Raw genomic sequence first — 20,539 nt, forward strand, 5'->3', positions numbered from 1 at the left:
AGAGAGAGAGAGAGAGAGAGAGAGAGAGAGAGAGAGAGAGAGAGAGACGCACACAGCCACGTAAACGTAGTTGTAAAACGAGCGGGGGAGCGATCTGGTGGGGTATAACCGGAAACCAACGGCAGTCTCCGCGGAAAAGAAGCGAGAGCGGGTTCGAGGGAAATTAGTGTCAGGCCGGTTGTTGTCGCGAGAAGTAGAGAAACCGCCCCGATTGTAATTCTCGGTGGTGTGGAACCCTAGAGGTGTGCACATGGTCGAGGTGCAACAGTTGCGCGACCCCTTGGAGGGGGAAACGGACTGCAACCCTTACCCAACGACCACCTCACCCCTGCTCGCTGGCTTCGACGGCTTTAGGATTTCGACGGAGAGATGCAGGAACAGATCCAATCGGAAACTGAAGGGCGACGGTAAAGATCGCGTGAACTGAACGCTCCACTTTGGAACGAAGACGCTCCGACAGATACTTCATCTTCGATTACAATTATTTATACATCAAAGATTCACGTAATTAACTTCAACGACGACGTGAACAAAAGTTGTCCATCGTTCTCGTTCAATTTGATAGAAATAGAGTCACGCGGAGACCACTGATAACATTTTCAATTTTATTATTTTATTATACACAGTTCTTCGACATTTTGAAACAATCTCTTGAATTATAAATTAACTTGATTATCTTACGTTATTTCTGCGTGTCGATTTCAAGGCGAGAATAGCGAATACGGGAAACGTCTTCAATGCCGAATTAATGTGAATATGAAACGAGTATAAGTGAATATTAAATTAAATTCAATGATAAATTAATGTAAGAATCGAACGATATATCGTTTTAATAATATATATCAATATGATACATAACTTGTATTTACAAGTGATCGATCGAAATCGACACATCGCTAGAATGAAGTTTACGAACAAAACGGAGCGTCTTCGAATCCCAACCGGAGCACCGGAAATCTAGAAAAGATATATATATCGATCGGAATAGGTACGACAGTGGTGCTCGAGAAAGTGAGCAAAGACAAAGTTGCGAAGAAAACGAAACTGAAAACGGTGAAGCCGAGGACCGCGGTGCCCTACATGGGCAAAGGCTCGATAGCTGCAAAAGTATGGGAAACTTTTGCCGCCGTGAGGAAAACCCGGGTACCACGCGACATCATAGAGACGGCCTCGATCGTTGCTCTGGATCATGTGAAGGTGTCACCGTGTTGCGAGAATTTAAACGACAGTGCGCTCTACGATGAGTCGAATTCTTTGAGCGAGGTTTACGACCTCGTGAAGAACATCATTGCCCTAGACAAAGAGTCAGGTTTGTTTCAAATTCACCTCTATTCACGTTTTTTTATTCGCGATGTAAACTCTGGAATTCTTAGGTATAGGTATTAACCCTTTGCACTCGAGAGATGACTCTCAGTCACCATTAGGTTTCGCGCAGCAAATCTACAATACCTAATGTTTCTTTAGGTTTCATTTCTTTGGAGCTCGAAGTGTCGATATATATATATATTACAAAAAACTTCGTCCTCGATTTGTCTAATTGAGACACGATGAGTCATGAAACTCAAATCATATTATCATGCATAGTTTACAAAAGTAGTGCGGTTAGGAAAGTGTTAAAAGTAAGACGATTCTTTGTCGTCATAACCACCACTTACTATCGTCACTGCTCAGTATATCAGCGATGAGTTAAACATACCTCCCGTTTTTCTTCATTCTCCGTACTTAATGAAACATCCATTCTAGGAACAAAAATTAGGAAACAGTAACTTTGCTACATAGCTAAATATTATTTGTATGAATTTACTTGCATGAATTACAATACACTCGGTATCAGGTCATTGTAAAATCGAAAGTAAAGTTCGTGTTATAATTTTTGTAGAATAAAGTAAATTCCTATCTAGGTTAAATTTTTGTGGTCACGTTCGAGAAGATTTTATTTTCCATAAAGATCCTTAATGTAGCGATAATAATAGACTCCATCTCAATTACAGTTTTTCTATTCGATACAAAAATTGATTTCCGTTGTAAATTGTACGGGAATATATGTAAATTAAAGTGATTGCAGCTGTTTGTTCATCGCTGACATTACATCGCTACATAGCTGTTCATTATAACAATGTCTGGCTATAATTTTATTTCTTTTTTACTCTTGCATCCTTAATAGTTTAGCAATTCATCAATGCTCGAACTCTCGTTGACGCCGAAGGCTTTTTATTTTGCCCATCCGATTAATCATAAATTCCAATCGTGCTGACGACTTCCGATTCGCCGGATTTTCTCCGATAATTTGACGAGTTTAAAACTCGCTGGGAAACGAGTATATTTCCATATGAAGAAAAGTCTCGATGTTAGGCCGTAGTTCGAAACGAGATCCGCGAAGTTTTAACAAGCCGTCCAATGGAAATTTCGTGCCACGTGTTACCAGACGCGTTCATAAATTTTCGTGCACCTATAAAGTCGAACGACTGGCACGGCCGTCACTTCGAGACTTCACTTCGACATTTTATACGTGCATAACCTTGCGACTGTACAAATACTCCGTGTCTAGACGAAATTAGAGCAGAATTTATTGGAAATCGTAGATAATTATTTAGACTATTAGAACTATTTAGACGACTCGAGGTGCGATCTATAGGAGCTGCATTATTCGTGTCAGTTTTCTTTTTTTGACCGAGATGTAAGCTTTTCGGTCTGAAACACACTTTTGGGGGATAATTCGAATATTACGCTGCATTTAAATTTAAAAAAGTAATTTTTTTTTTATTTACTCGTCAAACGCACGGTTTTTTCGAATACGAAATCGTATATCGACATTGTTTTTGTCAGTTTTCTTCTCCGACAGAAACACAGGCTTCTTGACCTTGCATTCAGTATAATACATTGATAACTCCTGTAATCTAGGAGATTACATAGTGAACTCCAAAGTGAACTTTGAAATACTATAAAGGGGCGTCTCAAGGTTTAATTCGTATATTTAATGTCTCTAAATGCTTGTTTCAAGAATATATGTATTCGTCCTGTATTTAATACGTAGCACAGTAACAAATCCAATTATGTTAGACTACATAACTAATCGTTATTTTCTTCAATAATATTCGCACGTTTAAACAGACACTGACAAATATTGTATAATTTTTAAATGAACTTTTTCGATATCGTCGAATCCGAAATCCGAAACTGAACGTAGAGAAGTCGCGCGATAACAGTCAGCATTTTTGCCACAATCATTTCTCGAGTATTACGAATTTATGTGTAGATACACGCATCGACATATTACGGACGCGCATGAGAACACAGAGTCTGTACTTGAACCCTTTGCACTCGAGAGGTGACTCTCAGTCACCGCTAGGTTTTCTTTGGGTTTCATTTCTTTGTAACTCGAAGTGCCAATAGAATTAGAGATCTCGTTTTCGAAGTCAATATAATCTTAGCATTCGTGTCGATAGAATGCTAAGAAAGATGCTAAGAGAGCATCTCGAGTTGCTGGTAGATACCAGGAAAAAAGGCCTCGAGTGCAAAGGGTTGACAAGTTTCCATTTATACGTTCGACCGTGACCATCTCAAAACAACAGCCTTGAAAAATAAAATCCCGATAGCATTTCTGGAAAAGCCTCGGATCGGTCGATCGTATTCGACGAACGAACCCTGTGTCCGTGTCGTTGCCGAAATTATCATTGAAAAGTATGCGTCGGAATGGACGGAAGGAAAATAAGAGAGATGTTGCGCGGCACGGGCGCAGACGGCAACGACAACAACGAAGAAGAAAACGGGAAGGAGGGGCCCACAAAACGGTTTCCGGCCTCTGCGACACGCGCCTACGTCGCCCCATCTAAAAATACTCGAGACTTAAGCTTTTCCTTCGCTGCACCCCCTCGGCATACCTACCCCCGGTTGATCTATAACTATCTGTCTGCTTACGGGGTTCAAAAGCGCCAACTTTTTCGCCGCGGTATTTTTAGGTGGTAGGGAAACTCCATTGGATATTTATTCAGCCATTTAAGCTGTACGAGTCCAGGAAAACGCTGACACCTTGTTTTTCAGCGAATCCGTGAACCGTTTGATCGGCTTACTCGTCACCTACGCGAAGCTTCTTGTACAGAGTTCAATGCGAATGACGTCCAGACTGTTTCTGGACTGTATACAATTAATTTTAGGTTAAATTAAAGGTGAAAGATCATGCGAACAAATATTGTTCTACATTTTTAATTTATTTTTGCACGAAGAATAAAATACTTCTTGGTTGTACTGTAATACTGTATTGACGCACCCTGTATATGAATGCATGATATTCGCTCATTTTTTGTGTTATTAAGCAGAAGTTATCGACAAACTTGAAATGAACAATTAACATAGGTACATTGGTTCGAACAAGAATAGTAACGTTAGAAATTTCGTCTGGCTTAGCTGCGTATTACCTCCGTAACTAGGAAATTGTTCCGTTAGTACGTTTTCATTGATTTAGAAGGATATCGATGTTATAAATCAAGTTTGATCTGAATGTTTGTCTAACTAAAGATTAATGTAGCAACCCTATCCACGCGCACTCTCGCGATCTGCTTTTACCCTGAGCCGCATTCCTTACCTGATAAGCCTCCACATAGGACTGGATACTTGGAGAAATGCCAGACACCGCGGTCCGTGTTAATTCGATGCTGGTGCGCATTAAATAGACGAGCGAAATTGAAATATTCGTTTGAGTTTCGTTATCTCGATGATACGGTGCAACTATCGTTCGTGATTTTCAAACAAAACCCGATTCGCTTATTATGTGCCGTTTGGTGCTGTACTTTTTACCAAATGATACAGTTGAGAGAAGTTGTTTCGAAAATTGGTAATTTCCGAGCGATTTGTTATGACTAGACGGCGGATCTTTACGCAAAATAAAATCTTGGCGAACGTGCCTACAAGAATTGAACCTAAATAGGAATTTGTTTAGGAACGCTTTATTTGTTCGTTAGCTGCAGTTCTTCCGTTCGATTCCTTTAATTCGTTCAAAATTTCGATTCTCGTTTCAAATTCCACGAATCTTTATTTTATTTCTATGGGAAATAAACTCGTAGAGCGATACAACGAATGATCGACTGGGTTCTATATGGAAAAATAAATCGAGAAAGTAAAACAAAAATTTTGTATACGGGCTATAGAGCATCGAACAGCCATGCACCCTGTTATAGTATCGAAAATCGATGGCTTCGCTTAAAACGTATCTGCGATGGCCTTTTTGTGGTGCATCGGTGCGAATCAAAATAATTTAATTGTGCCGTGTCAAAGACTCTATCGCGCCATTATTGTTTTTCCTATTAGATTCTTTTATTCACCGGCAGAAAGGAGATATAGAACGACGTGCAGCAAAAGTGCCATTCAATTCACGCGTACAGATCAATATTTATACTACACTGAAACTGAAATACAGAGTATTCTACGAAACTTTATTGTCGAAATGTTTGCAGACCAAAGAAGCGTGTATTAATGAAATTTTGTCTGTATCTGAATTCGGAATAATAAAATAATTCATTATTGAATTATTCGCTCATTAAAACTCTCACAAGACCAAAACTTTGGTTACAGGTAAAATATTATTCTCTGTACGAATAAAATTTTGTCTACGTTTAATAACAGAATAATTGATCGATAACGAATCGATACATAGTATTACACACAAATAATGAACGCCGCTAGTAATTTACTAAATAATCTAATCTACTTAAATGTTTTATCGAATGACGGCCAACTCGACCGTGTACTAGCAAATTACTTGAATGAGTATTAGAGTGGTGCGGGTATGGAAACAATTAATGAATGCGTTCGTTTGTTTCATGTTTTCAGGAGAACTTCGCGGGGGCGGTGTAGCCGGAAACGCGCGTAGTAGTAGCGAAAGAGGACGCATTTCCGCTTACAGCGGAGCCTCCGATCACGCCGATAGCATGGACAATCCTTCCTCGCGAGAAGATATTTCTGAAATGTATGTTTTTCGTATTTCTGTGATATCACTGGAAAGAATTTATTTTTATTTTTTTTTTTTTTTTTATTTTTTTTATGATGCACTCCGACTTACTTTAATAATTCATTTATATCCGGTTACATTGGAACCTTAAGAAAGAGTCGCACAGTTTCAACATTATCAGTTGAACTGATTTAATCAAAGTACATTTAAACGTGCAAAATCCTTCGGACACATTAGTTACATATTCGTTAGAAATAACGAAAGACTTGTGTTTATAAATATACTTACAATTAGTATCGTAGCTAGCACTGTCTCCGCTTTCTTTCTTTTTTTTTTTCATTTGCAGTCGCTTAGCTCGTTTCTGTTATAGATATTAATTTACGCTTAATTAATTACGATTACTTAGGGTGCAGCAAAATATTTCCAGTAAGCCAAAGACGTCAAACATAAACAGGTCTGAAAGTTACAAGGAGCGGATACATCACAAGGTGAGAATTCAAAATTTCTATCGTAATTATTTTTCTCAAGTTACATTCCGTTGCGTAAAAATAGTTTATTTCGTCGACGAATTGGAATCGTTAGATACAAAGCGGGTTAGTCGAGTTTCGCGAAAATTATTTTCTTATTTCCATTGAAACGAAATTCCGATTCGAGTGATACAATCTAAGATGTACGATTAGTATGTGGTTCTAAGTATCGCTGTAACTATTTTCATTGCAGCGACAGTTGCGGGAAAAGAGGAAGACCAGCGATCCAAACCTCTCCAAAACAAAGTGAGTAATATCTTAACTATTTTCTAATCGTACAAATAGATACATATATGTGTTGGGTTCGGAGCAACCTAATACCTTACTTGATACAAATTTCCATGTTTTCATAAAGTTTTCGGAGTTTGACGAAATGCCAAGCTGTTCTAACAATTTTTAAATTTGTGGAAAATGCTAGAATATTCGTATAATTTGTTGTAATCGAATAATCTTTAGCATATAAATTGCACATAGATACGGCGATTGTAAAATAACAAGTACTCTCCTTTTCGTTTATCAAAAGATGGATTTTAATTTCTTTTCTCGTATTTTTATTTATAGACAGCGTTACATGCGTAAAATTCAACATATACAACCATTTAATCGAGGTCTGAACAGTTTACACTCAAACGTTTACTCTTTGTTAACGCTAGTTTTGCGGTACGCGCAGTTACGTTGTTTGAAGTAACATCAACACGTGTACTCTTCGAAAGTCAATAATTTATCCGAAAGAGCTGCGTAATTTTTTCTTCGGCAAAACACTCGCACTTTTATATACATACCAGGAACAAATCATTTATCAAAGTACTCCAACCGCTCCGTCAAACTGTCACTGCTACTTTCTTGCGCAATTGTGTAATTGCCAAAATAGAAACGTTACGAAAAGCGGGGCTATTTCGAACGAATTTGGATTTCGAATTGACATTTATACGGCGCTATGAATAAGGATTATTCTTGAAACGATCAATGGTTCATTTGTACACAGTTTCGTTGTGCGGAAATCTGAAGTCTGATCTATAATTGAGAAATAGGATTAATTACTGGAATTTCTGTAATTTGTATTTTTAAAAGGTGAATTCAATTTCAAACAATTTCAAAAGTTCGGTACCAAATCTGAAACATTGGTAACAATCAAATAAAGGAGAACTCTAAAATTGTATCTACAAATTAAATTATGAAATCGAATAAAATAATTAAAGTCGAATAGCTGACAGTTCTATAATGACTATTTCTTATCGATTTCAACAAATTTCAAGAAATATTAAAAGTTCGCTACTGAAACAACGTTGCTATTTTTGGAGCTCGAATAACAATAACAACTCGATTAAAGAGAAGTTAGATTGTTCGAGTTTCGATTTTACCTTCAAAAGAATGATATCGATTTTGAGAAATCTTCTTTCGAAAACTGCTGATGCGCAAGTTTGCGCAGTTTTTTTAGTAAGAACATCACATCGATGGAATCGCACGTGTACGTTGCATTCCGGCAACCTTGAGGCACCATCATTTTGCGTTTTAGCTTTTCCGTGACTGGCTGGAACGAATAAACACGAAATGTGTCTAAACAGTTCTAGGGCCACGTGATCCAGGAATTCGAATAGTATTAATATCTTCATTGATATTCGTACTTAATTTAGCGGGAATTATGTTCCTTGCAGATAACTGTTAACACTAAAACTACTAAGGTCAACTTACATGCATTCTATATTTTACTCTATACACAACTCCGTTTTTGTAATTAGAGAACTTGTACGATTGGATCGTGCTCAATGGCCGTGGTCTTCAGCGTCTCCGATTGTTTTATTTGCGCGAGGAATTAATGCCCCGCTCGGTGGCTCCGCGGGACGGTCTCGTTACCGAAATCAAACGGAATGTACTATTCCCAGCTTTTACCCGGCCCTGGAATTTTTCCGACACACCGTGTATAGATTTTTGGCAGAGTCCTCCGCTTCTTCTTCTTCTTCTTCTTCCCAAGCGACTTTTCGTTTCTTGACGCTCTAGATCCCCGTCCACGTGCAAACGGCGCAGACTCGACTCCGTTCTCTCTTCCTGTGGCGAAGGTGTGTTTGCCAGCCAGAAGGCCTTCAGTCTGACGTTAAACGTTCAATTCCGCGGATGGCTGTTGCGCGGCTTCGACAGTACGAAACACCCACGCGTCCGCCCGTTACGTTTTCCCCCTAAACGTTTTCGATTTCGATCGGCGATCCCGCGTCCGCAATTTCCTCTCGACGGCCGTCTTTGTCCGTTTCGTCGCGCGTATCGTGCGCCAGTGACGATTTCGACTCGTTCGGATATCGATCAATTCCATCCCTCGCAGACTCACCTTCCGAGACGCGTGACACCTTTTGCGCCACTGTCTTTCGATCGAACGTATCACGAACATGTATTCGGAGAAGTGATTCATTGCTATGGCGAACCTTTAACTTCGTTCGCTTATGTAATTTTTTTCTTTTTTCACGATTTATTTAACCGTTGTTACGTACAATTTATGACAACCGACTACGTAACTGTAGTAAACATTGCGAAATATCGATTGTTATAAGCGATCGTTGGGATTAGGACTATAAAATTGTTTTAGCATTTTATCTATGGGGATATTTATAGGATTTTTGAGTACAGTATTTATCTTCGGAGATTTATTAACCGTGCCGACTGTCTATTTACAATGTCCAACTTTTGAGCTGTTCTATTTCGAAATGGGTAGTTGAAATGTTATATAGAGGATTTAAGGGATTCTTTGGTTTATCAGGCAGCGATGAGGTAGTTTATTTACCATCCTTTCTGGTGTTAGATAAATTACAGAATCTATAGCTTCTGTATTCCTAGTTCAATCGTTTATCTTGAGCAAAATAAAGATCCATTCGACATTTTGTAAAACGGTTTTCTATCTAAACGAATTTGTTTAAGGATCGAGTTTCATCATCATGCACCCTCTATGTACGCTTCAACACGAATCTCGCTCTAATCGACGATGAGTTGTGAAAACGGCGATTTTATAGGGAAGAAAAGATGTGTCGCGATGACAAATGAAGGTATTAAGTCGGCCGGAAGGTTCGTGTCATTTTAGAAATGGTGACTTTAATGCCTTCGCGCGTCGGTAATAAATGTTCGAAACGCTTGGAAAAACAGCGTCTATTCGTCGGACGCACTTCAAAGCCGTTCTCTATGCAAGTCGATCGCGTGTTCGTCGTATCGTTGAAAAGTGATACGAACGCGAGAAAAAGTCAAGTTCAGAAGTTTATTTCCGGAATATGAAGTCGAAGGAAAAGGAAGTGCGAAGAAACGTGCACACGCAGAAAATAGATTTGATAAAAACGAGACACGCTTAGAACGTCCAAAGTGAACGATGATATTAATTTTGTTTTAGTCGAGCTAAATTGTGTTTTGGATCTAGCAGGATTTGTACTTAATGACGCGTCGGTCGTTAGACGTAATTACGTTTGCCAAAATCAACGCTTATTATAGTTCAGGAATATTTCGAAAAATGTTACGGATGCCCATCGGAGCATCTGGTTATCGCGCGTTTCAACCGAACGCGACCTGCTAGATTACGTGATGACATCCACCTCGTTTGGTTTTAATTTGCTTAAACGCTATTTAAATGATTCTTTCTGGGAACGCTTAGTAATGCGAGACGAAAAGCGTGGATCCTTTTCGATATTCGTAAACGAAAACGAGATCTGTTTTAAAGACAATATTCTGACTGGGTTAATAAAAAAAAAAAAAAAAAATTGTACACAATTATTTGGTCCTCGGCGCTAGAAAATATTCATCGCTCGTTGAATTCAGAATTCTTTTACGTTAAACTTGAATGTTAATAAATGGAACAATTGACTGTACTCTTTATTTTGCTCAGGAATATCGTTGTATCCTTGTATACATAATAATTTATTTAGAAACGTCAAACCCATCATTTCGTTTAGACAAATTTCTTCGATAGACATAGAGTACAAATGCTTATAGGACTGGCCTATGATTCGCGTTCAATCCATAAAAAAAAAAAGAAAAAAAGAGAGAGACCGATCAACATCGTATCCAAAAAAACCAGAAAATTCAGAAAAGTTTTGCTACAAGAATTATAGTTCACCTGTCGCGATGATCAATTTTCGCTCGGCCTGCTCACCGCGATGCTCTTTCCAAGTTCCATTCTTCCATTTTATAACGTCGAAGTGTGCCGCGCGGAATATAGGGATACCCCAACGAGTCGGGCTGTTCATTTCGCCAGACATTCATCAACAAGTTCGTGAATTCGCGTGTGAAACCAGTTATCGTCGTGGCAATAGTTTACTGTGAAGGGATGAAAAGGGTGTTACCTAAAAATTGAACGGCGCGCCTCGAGTCCCGTCGATTTCCACGTGCGCCTTAAAATCGTTGGTGTATTCGAATTGTTTTCGGAAAAGAAAAGATACATGGGATTATTGACCTCGTCGAGAACAACTACAGTGTTCACTTTTACTTGACGGAGCATGAAAAGCACGTCGTGGCTTTTGAGTCGAGGCTCGATAAATAAATAACCCGTTGGCGGTGGTGTCTTCGTCATTGTGCGTTTATTACTGGATTTAACGAAACGACGCTAATTCGTGATATCGTTCATATCGAGCCACTAACACGGATACGTTTGCTTCTTAAAAATACAACAGGTTTGTTGATGAATTAAAGCCGATGACGTAGCGAGCTCGCTGCGAAATAACGGAGGTGCCTCGACGGTCTGCGTCGGAAATAGGAATGTTATAAGTCTTCTCGAGACGAAGAGCGACCGAAAAGGAACAATTTTTACGCGCATAGTACGCACTGTTGACATCGACGAGCCAATTTTCATTTTATACCGTGCCGATGTAATTTTCTTTACTTCTCTTATTTTGTACCCTCGGGCAAGCAACCCCGAGGTACCGGGGCTAGAGTCAGAGTTATGTGAATCAAAGTAATGTCGAGAAGAATGTAAATAATTGTACTATTATATATGAATTCAGTGCAATAACTAAATTTATAGTTACGCACTTAAATAAACAAAGCTAGCTTCTTTTTCATTGTAAATTTAAAGTTTGGGAGATACGTGATGAGACTAAGTGAACGTGATCGTAATTTTATAGTAGATGGTATTGGTTTTATTCGAACAGACTTCATTTTCAATACGAACATACTGTGATTGAGTTCATTCGATTTAAGTTGATTGATTTAATTCAAAGTTTATTTTGGAACAACGTCTAAACGGCAAATTCAGAAAGACATTTTTATGGTTGTTCGATACAACATGCAGACGAACATGCTGGATCCTAATTCAAGCGAAGTACATTATGGTTAATTACTTTCTTTTACGGCTTTCTCTTCCGTCAACAATGGTACGATATCTTTCGTTTTTTATCGCTGCGTCCTTTTCTTCTTTATCGTCCTGAAACACTTGATTACATTAACCCAACATGGGGTTAACTGTGTATTCAATTAGCATCTCTTTATTAAAACAAATTTTATTGCATCGGGAGATTCAATCGCGCTGCAATTATTGACCGTTCTTGCCGCTATACCGTTAGTAAAAATAGACACTGGCATTGGATGAAATTAGAAATTCTTTCGCGAAATAATTGGATATACGTTCGATATTCGTAAAAGAAACAAATTTGAGACGCAGCTGAAGCTCGCGACACGCGAAATCGATACGAAGACTATTAGTTCAATGAAAATTATTAAGTCAGAAGGAACGCGCTCCACGTAATGGAAGGATAGGTTTCTGCGAAGAGCAACGCGATATACGGGTCACCCACCGTCGTAATTAAAATCAATTGGTAGCGATTAGAAAACGTACACGATCAATTTCGCTCTATTCCAAATATTATTCATTTCTACTCTAAACAAGTTTCCACCCAGCGCAATTAATTCTACAATTCCAAAGAATTCTAGATTTTCCTCTAATTTCCCAGTACAAAGTGACATTTCGTCATCGAAAAGATTCGCATTCCTGAAAGGATTCCAATTGTAATGCAACGGAGCCGAGGATTTATTTTTCAATCCCTCGGGTATTTTTAGTACAGCCCTATTAATATTTCCCAGTCGTCAGTTGGTTTTACTAATGTATCTGCTTTATTATTATTATTATTATTATTATTAAAAAAAAAAAAAAAATATCGATGCGTGTAAATTGCATGGAAACGGAATGTTTTATACCGTAAAGATTTCATTTCGCCTTTGTTAGCTTGTTCAGGCGCGGTAATGTTTCTCGAAGCACTTAATATAATCCAAGATTGTTGTTTCACTTTGCAACGCACAAAGGAAAAATGATATTCCGTCGCGAGCGTGTTACGCCCTCGTGGGACTGGAAACGCCGTGGGATTTATTTTTAACGTTAAGAGCATATTTAACAGAGTTTCGTTGATATCTCACGGCTATTAGTACGATTCGCGGGAATTAGCCGGCTAATGCGTCTGGCTTTAAAAAAAGATCGATTGCGTACAAATGGGGAGGAAGAAGAAAGCGATCCGTTTCTATCGATCCGGTCATGGTACGTGTGCACGCCGGTAAACGGGGGCCAAAGTGATACCAGGCCAGAGATAGATGTCTTGGCCTTTATTTTTGAAGCAATCGATACTTTCGAATCAATACCATCGGCCGTAGGCTCAGCTTCTTGCAGACTCCTTGCCCTACAGGACCCCGATTCTCCGCGCGAGTCTCTGCCGTTCTGTAATTCAATTGTTTAACAGTTGTTTCTTTTCAAATCTTAAATGCCCTGAACAGAGACTCTTTACAACGTTCAGTGCATTACAGGATGTTCGATCCTGTGGTTTAATTAATAAAATTCACGCGTCTCATCGCAGAAACTCTAAAAATTGATTTATTAATTGAAGTATAAAGATAATATTTCCGTTTCGGAAATTTGTGCCATACACAAAATATTCCTTTGGTTAAGTAACGGTTAAATATTCGAAGGATTCCAGAACGATTTTAATTAGATGGGTCTGTCGGGGTAGAAATCGATGGTAAACCGTACGTGATTAATGCGGACAGAATGTTTCTGGTTGACAAAAAACGACAGTTCTTTTTGCAGCTGTTACTAGAAACATTCATTGAGCAAACGTTTGTTAAAGGAGGTGTCGGTGTACGAGACAGAGAGCTACGTCGATTTTACTCTTTGGAAGAATACAGGTACCATTGATGTCTACGTACGACTGTATGCACAAGGCAGCGTATCACCCGCACTCGATGTCGCTTCTATATCTAGGGGGTTGATTAAAGTGATGAAGGAGCGGCTTCGATAAGGCTTAGCTTGATCGACGTCGATTAAGTTCTCGTTTATACTCGGTACACCTTGCCAGCCACTATTCGATTACTTCGGATAAATGAAAAACCTGGACAGATCCAGCTGAAATTTTCCCGATCGTTACAGATGCGAAAGTGGGACACCGATCGACGGGAAAATTGAATCACGGGAAATCTAATGCGATAATGAACTTATTGGTCCGTAATCGGAAAATGTTTATACGAACGAATACATGAAAAGAATAATTGAAAATTGGAACGGTGATTTTCAAACAAGATCTAAATTAAAATTAAAAGGAATGCTTGTATCGAAATATTAAATAAATGATTACGCTTTGCATCGTCGGGAGTTAAATTAAAAGTTCATCGGAGTACACGTACACACACCGAAAAGCAGTTCATGGAGCGAATAATAAAGATCGGGTAATAGAGGAGTGGCGCCGATTACGTTAAACTGTGACGACAATTTAATGGAAAACTAAGTAAAGCGTACGAAAACCTACATCACAGCTATTTCCGAAACACCTTGTACATTGAAATCTCTACTCAAATTTAACCATTTACAGAGCTCTCTTATAGAAGTCATTGTGCACGTTCTCGATGTTCATATCGTTTTAAGAAAATTTTTAGTTATCGTTATCCGATCGCCTCGCACAAAAATTATAAGAATACAAATTTTCGTAGGGACTCCTCGCCCTTTTAGTGCTCGTGTTGTAACAGCATAAAGGGGTGCGTGTAATGGCATAACGGCGACAAGTCAGTCAAAATGCCAATGCACTGCTAACCGACTTTCAACGGGAACAGAACGCGTAACCTTTAAGCAGATACGATCCTTTTATTTTGCTACTCTTAGGGCTCCAGGTGATTCAGTTAGAAATTTAATTGTCAGGAAAATTTTAGCCTTGAAACGAATTCATAGAACAGAATGTAAAAAAAATTTTACGTTTCCGTGAGATAATGGATAGCGCAGTAACATAATTATTATTCGGGAGATTCTGTGTTAGTATTTGAGAAAACAATTTTTCTTGTTGATATACGTTATCATCGAGTACAGGTTTTAATTACCCTTTCTTACAACAGTTATAATCGTTTAGTTTTGCATTGTACTCGGATCCTTTTGATTGCAGTTAATTGTGTGTATAAATTAAATAATAAAATAGAAAAACAGGATTATGTAACTGAACTCTCATTGGGCACTTTCGTGGGACAATTTTTAATTAAACCAGGACTTACTTCGCACAATGACGAAAAATAAATTAAATACTATTTACGAACAACGCGAGGCAGACGTGTATCTCGGGCTGAAACGCGATACTCGAGGCTTGAAATTGTCCCAATCGAGAAACGTGCCCGTGAGATTTCATCGGTGTTGCGACTTGAACATGTTAAACGAAAACGATCATGCCATTTTCGTGACTCGGCGGCGCTGAGGTATTACCGACCTCGAGGGTAAAAAAGAAATTCAGCGCAGCGTATTCTCGACGTGACGTTTTCGCGCTTGTTTGCAGCAAAAAGACACGAGAAGTGTGCCCTCGCGTACCGTCGCGTTCGCAGTAGAAGGCGGCTCATGCCAGTCAGCTTTACCCCATCGCGGAAGCCCTTTAGGGCTAAGGAGATATAAGAGATGAGACAACGTGGTTCTCGACGCGTCCGTCCTCGACCCAATTCTCGCGGCAACGAAAACCTAACTAGTCCAATATCGTGCACGGAACCGTCTTCTCCCTTCGATCAGTCGAACGATATCTCGCCAGGGTGCTCGAACGTCGAGGACCGACTCTCTCAAGTCCCGAACGACGTCTCCAATCACGAGAGCATCGGTGTTAATGAACGCCGTACGAGATCCGAGAGGTACACATCCGCCACGTTACTTTCCTGTGAATCTATTAAAGAATTATTAAAGAATACTAGGTACTAATAATATTAACGTACTGGGTAATGTATAACTAATTGATATTAATAATAGAAGACAAATTAATTTTTCGAGCACTTAACAGGCTCATACTTAGCAAATTAAGTTCGACGGAGCAGTGCGCCATTCTTTTATTTTCCCATGTCTTTTAACACAATTTCGTATCGATAAAGGTGCGTAGTGTTTCGCACTTTCATAGTACGTATATTTCATGCTGTAATCGTTGGTTCTATGTACCGTTACGCAAACAATTCTAAAATTTGGAATAATTAGAGGATCGTGTAATCGAATCATTTCAGACCTCGATGAAAGTATCTAATATTCGAAATAAGAAAATTCAATTGTAGCACGGTCAACAATGACGCGCGAATGTCACGTAAATCGTATCAGGGATGAACTTCTAAGCATTGAAAAGGTTTCGAGTGGCTGAACCGGCCGGGGTACAGTTTAAACGTAGAATGCCATAATTCGCTAACGATTGACTATAGGGCTGGTTTCAGTGACTGCGAACATACCGGGACATTCCCTGGGAACTCCGCTGGCAGTTCGTCGAACAGCAGCTTGTCGACGAGAAGTCTGGACAGCCCAAGTACCAGCCTGGAGCAGGTGCACCCCTCTACCTCGGCGACGAACACATCGACCTCGTGGGACAGCGATGTTGATGTCGAGCCGGATACACCGGACTGGAGCCAAGGAGTCGCCGAGGATCTGCTCGCGCGTCTCAGCAATGCCGAGAAGAAGCGACAGGAAGTCATTAATGGTTGGTATCGGATATATATATTATTATTATTATTGATATTTTATATATTGTATACACAATTCTCATAGATTTTCTTATACTACTCTACTACTATTTACCTAAAATGGTAAAACATATTCCTAACAGAATGTTCGCCATGCTCTGTTTCAGAACTCTTCCATACCGAGAGGTCGCACGTGCGGGCGTTGAAAGTATTGTCGCACGTCTTCCACAAGCCGCTTCTGGAATCTCAAGTACTTCCATTAGACCAAATACAATTACTATTTTCCAATTTAGACGAGATGGTAACGATTCATTCGCGCTTCAATCAAGCAATGAAACGTAAGAAAAAAGAAAACCCGTGCATGGGAGACGTTGGCGATCTGCTCCTGGACATGTTCGACGGTGAGAACGGCGAGGCATTCGAGAAGGCTGCGTCGACATACTGCGCGAAACAGCAGGTAGCCCTCGACGCTCTGCGTGATCGTCGTCGCAAAGATCCCAAATTGAATTCCTTTTTGAACGAGATCGAATCAAATCCCCTCTGTCGGAGGCTACAGCTCAAAGATCATATCCTGACGGGGATGCTTAGATTGACCAAGTATCCCCTGCTGTTCGAGAATTTGGCCAAGTACACGCCGGAGAGCAGCGAGAAAGAGAGAGCCGCCGTGCTGAGAAGCCTCGATAGAAGCAAGGAGATCGTAAGTCGCGTTAACCAGGCGGTGCGCGAGGCCGAGGATTATCAAAGGCTGGCAGAGATCCAGCGCACCATTGATAGATCCGCTTTCGACAAGTTCGACCATCCGACCGTTCAGGAATTCAAGAATTTAGACATCACCAAGCGTAAACTGATTTACGAAGGCCCGTTGCAGTGGCGCAGAACCGAGCAGAACCGTGCTAAACCCGTCGATTTGCACGTCGTGTTGCTCGACGACACGATATTTCTATTGCATCGGCAAGATGAAAAGTACCTGCTAAAGTTTATCAACACGAATCAAGCGAATTCCGTGTTGAGCCCCATCGTCAAGGTATCCACTGTTCTCGTCAGGCACAACGCCGTGGACAAGAATTCCCTCTACCTTGTCAATACGTCGCAGAACGGAGCGCAGATTTACGATTTAGTAGCAGCCTCGCCCGCGGAGCGTAAACAATGGTGTAAACATATATCAGAGGCGGCCGAAGCGTACAAGGCTCGTGATAAACAAGGTAGAAGACCTACTCCACCCACTACACTGCCAGAAGAACCTGGACCTACGGTCGAAGACACCTCCTCGACTGAACAAGACAATATTCCCGATAAAACGGATCAGGAACAGGAACAAGAAACAGAACCGAAGGATCCTGTTCAAGATACGAGCATTGAACATGAAGGAGAAGCACCTAATACCTCTGGACCTGATCCTTCAACGACTGAACAAACGAAACAACAACAGCAGCCGCAACAACAACATCCAGTCGAATCTTCTGCATCAGGTTCAACTATTATCTTGTGTTATAACGTAGAGACAATAATTACAGAGTATATCCATGTATTTATATTTTTTAATTCGAGATATATTTGTCTGATTTAGGTATAGGAGAACCTCTGCGAATGGTTACTTGTACGCAAGTATCATTAATAGATCCGCTCGAAGTGCACGTAGAGGTACCACCTGTACATGTTGCAGAACCGGTACTTACACCCATAGGTATATTATTTATTTATTATATAATGTAGTCAATATTTCCGGTTGAATGTTTTGTATCTCTTCGCTCTATCTCTAAGCATCGTGATATGATTTACAGAACAAAAAAAAAAAACAGGATTTATACTAAGGAATAAAATTTGTTATTTTTCAGAATGTCTCAGAAGAAAGGACGAAATAATTAAGCAAGCTTTGGTAGAAAAACAATTGTTGGTAGCAGATATCTTAAATATCCCAAAAGAAGATTTTGAGCATGTAGCAGACATGGCGTCCGAGCCATCGAGCATCGAAAAAGAACCTGCTGAGCTTATACTCGCTGCTATTAGTCAAGGTACTTTTCTTTGCGCAATAATAATCACATAGTTTTCTAGAATTATTAATTCTTTCCCGGACAGATGATAAGGATACAAGAAAATATTTTTTGGTCACACACTTTTTTTTTTTATCGAAGCACTATCTATAGAGTAAGAATCGAGAAAGAAAAGAAAATAATAACGAGGTACACAAAAAGCATGCACGTTCCGATTATGGTACTTCGTTTTATATTTTTAGCGAATCAACTAGTAGGAATGCTAAATTCCGCGTTAAACGTAAGCGAAACGGAAACTGTTCTTGCATCGCGTGGTACATCGGCACTAACAACGACACCAAGCTGCGAGGCGACTGGTTGTCCATCGCCACGAGTGCATCCTTATCCTCAGCAACCGATGGTGTCAGTCGCAAGTTTGCAGCCAGTATGCCACTCTCTCACATCTCAGTTGTCACAATTACTGGTGAGTATTGTATACATTTATATACATAGTTTAATAAAATAATGTACAAGGAAGTAGACCCAATAGTTCACAGATTATAGTTGAGAAACAAAATTGGTTACTCTTTTTTTTTTACCGAAAACTGTCCTACGTATTATAGGAAATTATAAAAGAGAGAGAAGAGGAGCGAGAAAGGTTAAGAAAAGAACTACGTAGAAGCAGAGAACGTCTTCACGCTCTGGATGCAGATATACAACGTCGTGACTTTTCTGAAACTTGCACATCAAGCCAAACGCAAACGGAACCCGGTTAGTTCCTCATTTTTTGAATTTTTCAGAACTTAGATTGATAATGTTCGTTGCATACTTCATACATTTTTTGAATGAATAAAAGTAATAAATTAACTTTTTCCTCCGTTCGCAGATGACATTTTAAACAAGGAAAGCAGTATTGACGATACCACTCGAGATGTAAGAAACCCAGTTTAATAATATATCTTATTATATGTTGCTAAATTCCTAAATTTTAATCTAAAATAATTCTAGAAATGTGTTTTTTCTTATTTTTGTGATATTTTCCTTCATATCATACTATTTGCAAATATTCGATTCAGCCAGAAAATTTCTTCAGATAAATTTTTCTCAGGCAGATTGACCTTCAAATGTTAATCTTATATCGTTAATTCAATTTTGTTTTCGTGATATCAGGAATTTGTAGATGCACACGGCGGATCAGAAGTGAACGAAGAATCAGAACACACAAAGCACGAGACAGAGACGGAAGTAATGGGGGATAGTGTCGGTTGACACAACACCAACGTGTTATATTAAATGTCAACTTGGTGCATTTCACGAGCAAGATCGTTTCCGAATGCTCATACTGGAAGAAATCAAAATTATGTAAAAAAAAAAAATACAACAAATGGCGAGTAGCTGTTTATGGAATACAATAATATTATATACATATTTACAGAATCATGGGTCAATGATTAATCATGCCTTTGCCAAAGATTTTATGTAACCGGATTTACCTGACGTAGCGTTCTGCACGTCATATCGCGTCAATGACTAAAAATTATACATAAATTTTAGATAAAGAATAGTATAGCAATGTAGATGTTCTGAAGTGATAAACGAAGGTTATGTTCTTTGGAGAGTTGAAAGGGATCCCCAAGCTGATTGCTAAATCCATTGAAGACTCTATCCCACTACGTTAACAAACCGCGCAACGACCCTCTCACTGTCTAAGGAGAGTTTCCCTCGTTATGCATTGTTTTAAAATTTATATTGCTATACTCCTCTTAACGATACCTATTATATAGAAATTGTTACACCGTGTCTCGAAAGACAGCGATTTCTATCAAATTATTTTATATATAACATCAATTTATATACTTACATTTTTTCCTTGAGATGCTTTTAGGAAAATATGGTCAACGCTCTACAAGTTACTTCGGAACATTTAATTGTTAGCGCATTTTATACAAAAACATTTACACGAATACATCGTACGCGTTTAGAACGATTTAGTTGTTCACTTAAAAAAAAAATATACATTTTGTGATTTACTATGATACATCGTGTATTTGGAACCAACTGTGTTGTCATTATAATGGTTCGATAATCGCGAAACATAAATTGCATTTATACAGAGAACATAACCGCGAAATGTGTCGACGTGAACAAAAAAAGAATGCAAAGCACGTTATATTAGTACTATATAAAGTTTAAGCTTTACT

The 20,539-nt window shown here is 39.2% G+C and overlaps 2 protein-coding genes and 1 long non-coding RNA gene across 8 annotated transcripts in view; all 3 read left to right on the top strand.

Annotated features, from left to right (window-relative positions):
* LOC128887837 (rho guanine nucleotide exchange factor 12) overlaps positions 1-20,325 on the top strand; it is a 38,338-nt gene extending 18,013 nt beyond the window's left edge. For 4 of the 5 annotated variants that reach the window (XM_054144213.1, XM_054144218.1, XM_054144216.1 and 1 more), the window contains 11 exons: positions 5,827-5,962; positions 6,351-6,432; positions 6,665-6,717; positions 16,114-16,385; positions 16,536-17,837; positions 17,936-18,052; positions 18,204-18,380; positions 18,602-18,822; positions 18,962-19,109; positions 19,225-19,271; positions 19,509-20,325. In XM_054144213.1, the coding sequence (XP_054000188.1) occupies positions 5,827-5,962; positions 6,351-6,432; positions 6,665-6,717; positions 16,114-16,385; positions 16,536-17,837; positions 17,936-18,052; positions 18,204-18,380; positions 18,602-18,822; positions 18,962-19,109; positions 19,225-19,271; positions 19,509-19,607 (2,654 nt within the window). In that variant the 3' untranslated portion in view covers positions 19,608-20,325. The remainder of the gene's footprint in view (positions 1-5,826; positions 5,963-6,350; positions 6,433-6,664; positions 6,718-16,113; positions 16,386-16,535; positions 17,838-17,935; positions 18,053-18,203; positions 18,381-18,601; positions 18,823-18,961; positions 19,110-19,224; positions 19,272-19,508) is intronic. The other variant, XM_054144214.1, reaches the window with a different exon arrangement.
* Positions 8-2,160, top strand: LOC128887846 (uncharacterized). Of its 2 annotated transcripts, none has more exons than XM_054144232.1 (2): positions 8-407; positions 989-2,160. In XM_054144232.1, the coding sequence occupies exons 1-2, from the start codon at positions 251-253 to the stop codon at positions 1,384-1,386; spliced, it is 555 nt and encodes a 184-aa protein (XP_054000207.1). In that variant the 5' UTR covers positions 8-250; the 3' UTR covers positions 1,387-2,160. The 2 variants fall into 2 exon arrangements, with proteins under 2 accessions (XP_054000207.1, XP_054000209.1); XM_054144234.1 differs by having other exon boundaries at positions 998-2,160.
* LOC128887848 (uncharacterized) lies at positions 7,665-14,380 on the top strand. The gene is made up of 3 exons (XR_008460109.1): positions 7,665-8,905; positions 10,543-11,108; positions 13,545-14,380. It is a non-coding gene; the product is annotated as an uncharacterized LOC128887848 (long non-coding RNA).
* Positions 20,326-20,539: the final 214 nt, after the last annotated feature.

Source organism: Hylaeus anthracinus, unplaced genomic scaffold, assembly GCF_026225885.1.
Source record: "Hylaeus anthracinus isolate JK02 unplaced genomic scaffold, UHH_iyHylAnth1.0_haploid 11989, whole genome shotgun sequence".
Lineage (NCBI taxonomy): Eukaryota > Metazoa > Arthropoda > Insecta > Hymenoptera > Colletidae > Hylaeus > Hylaeus anthracinus.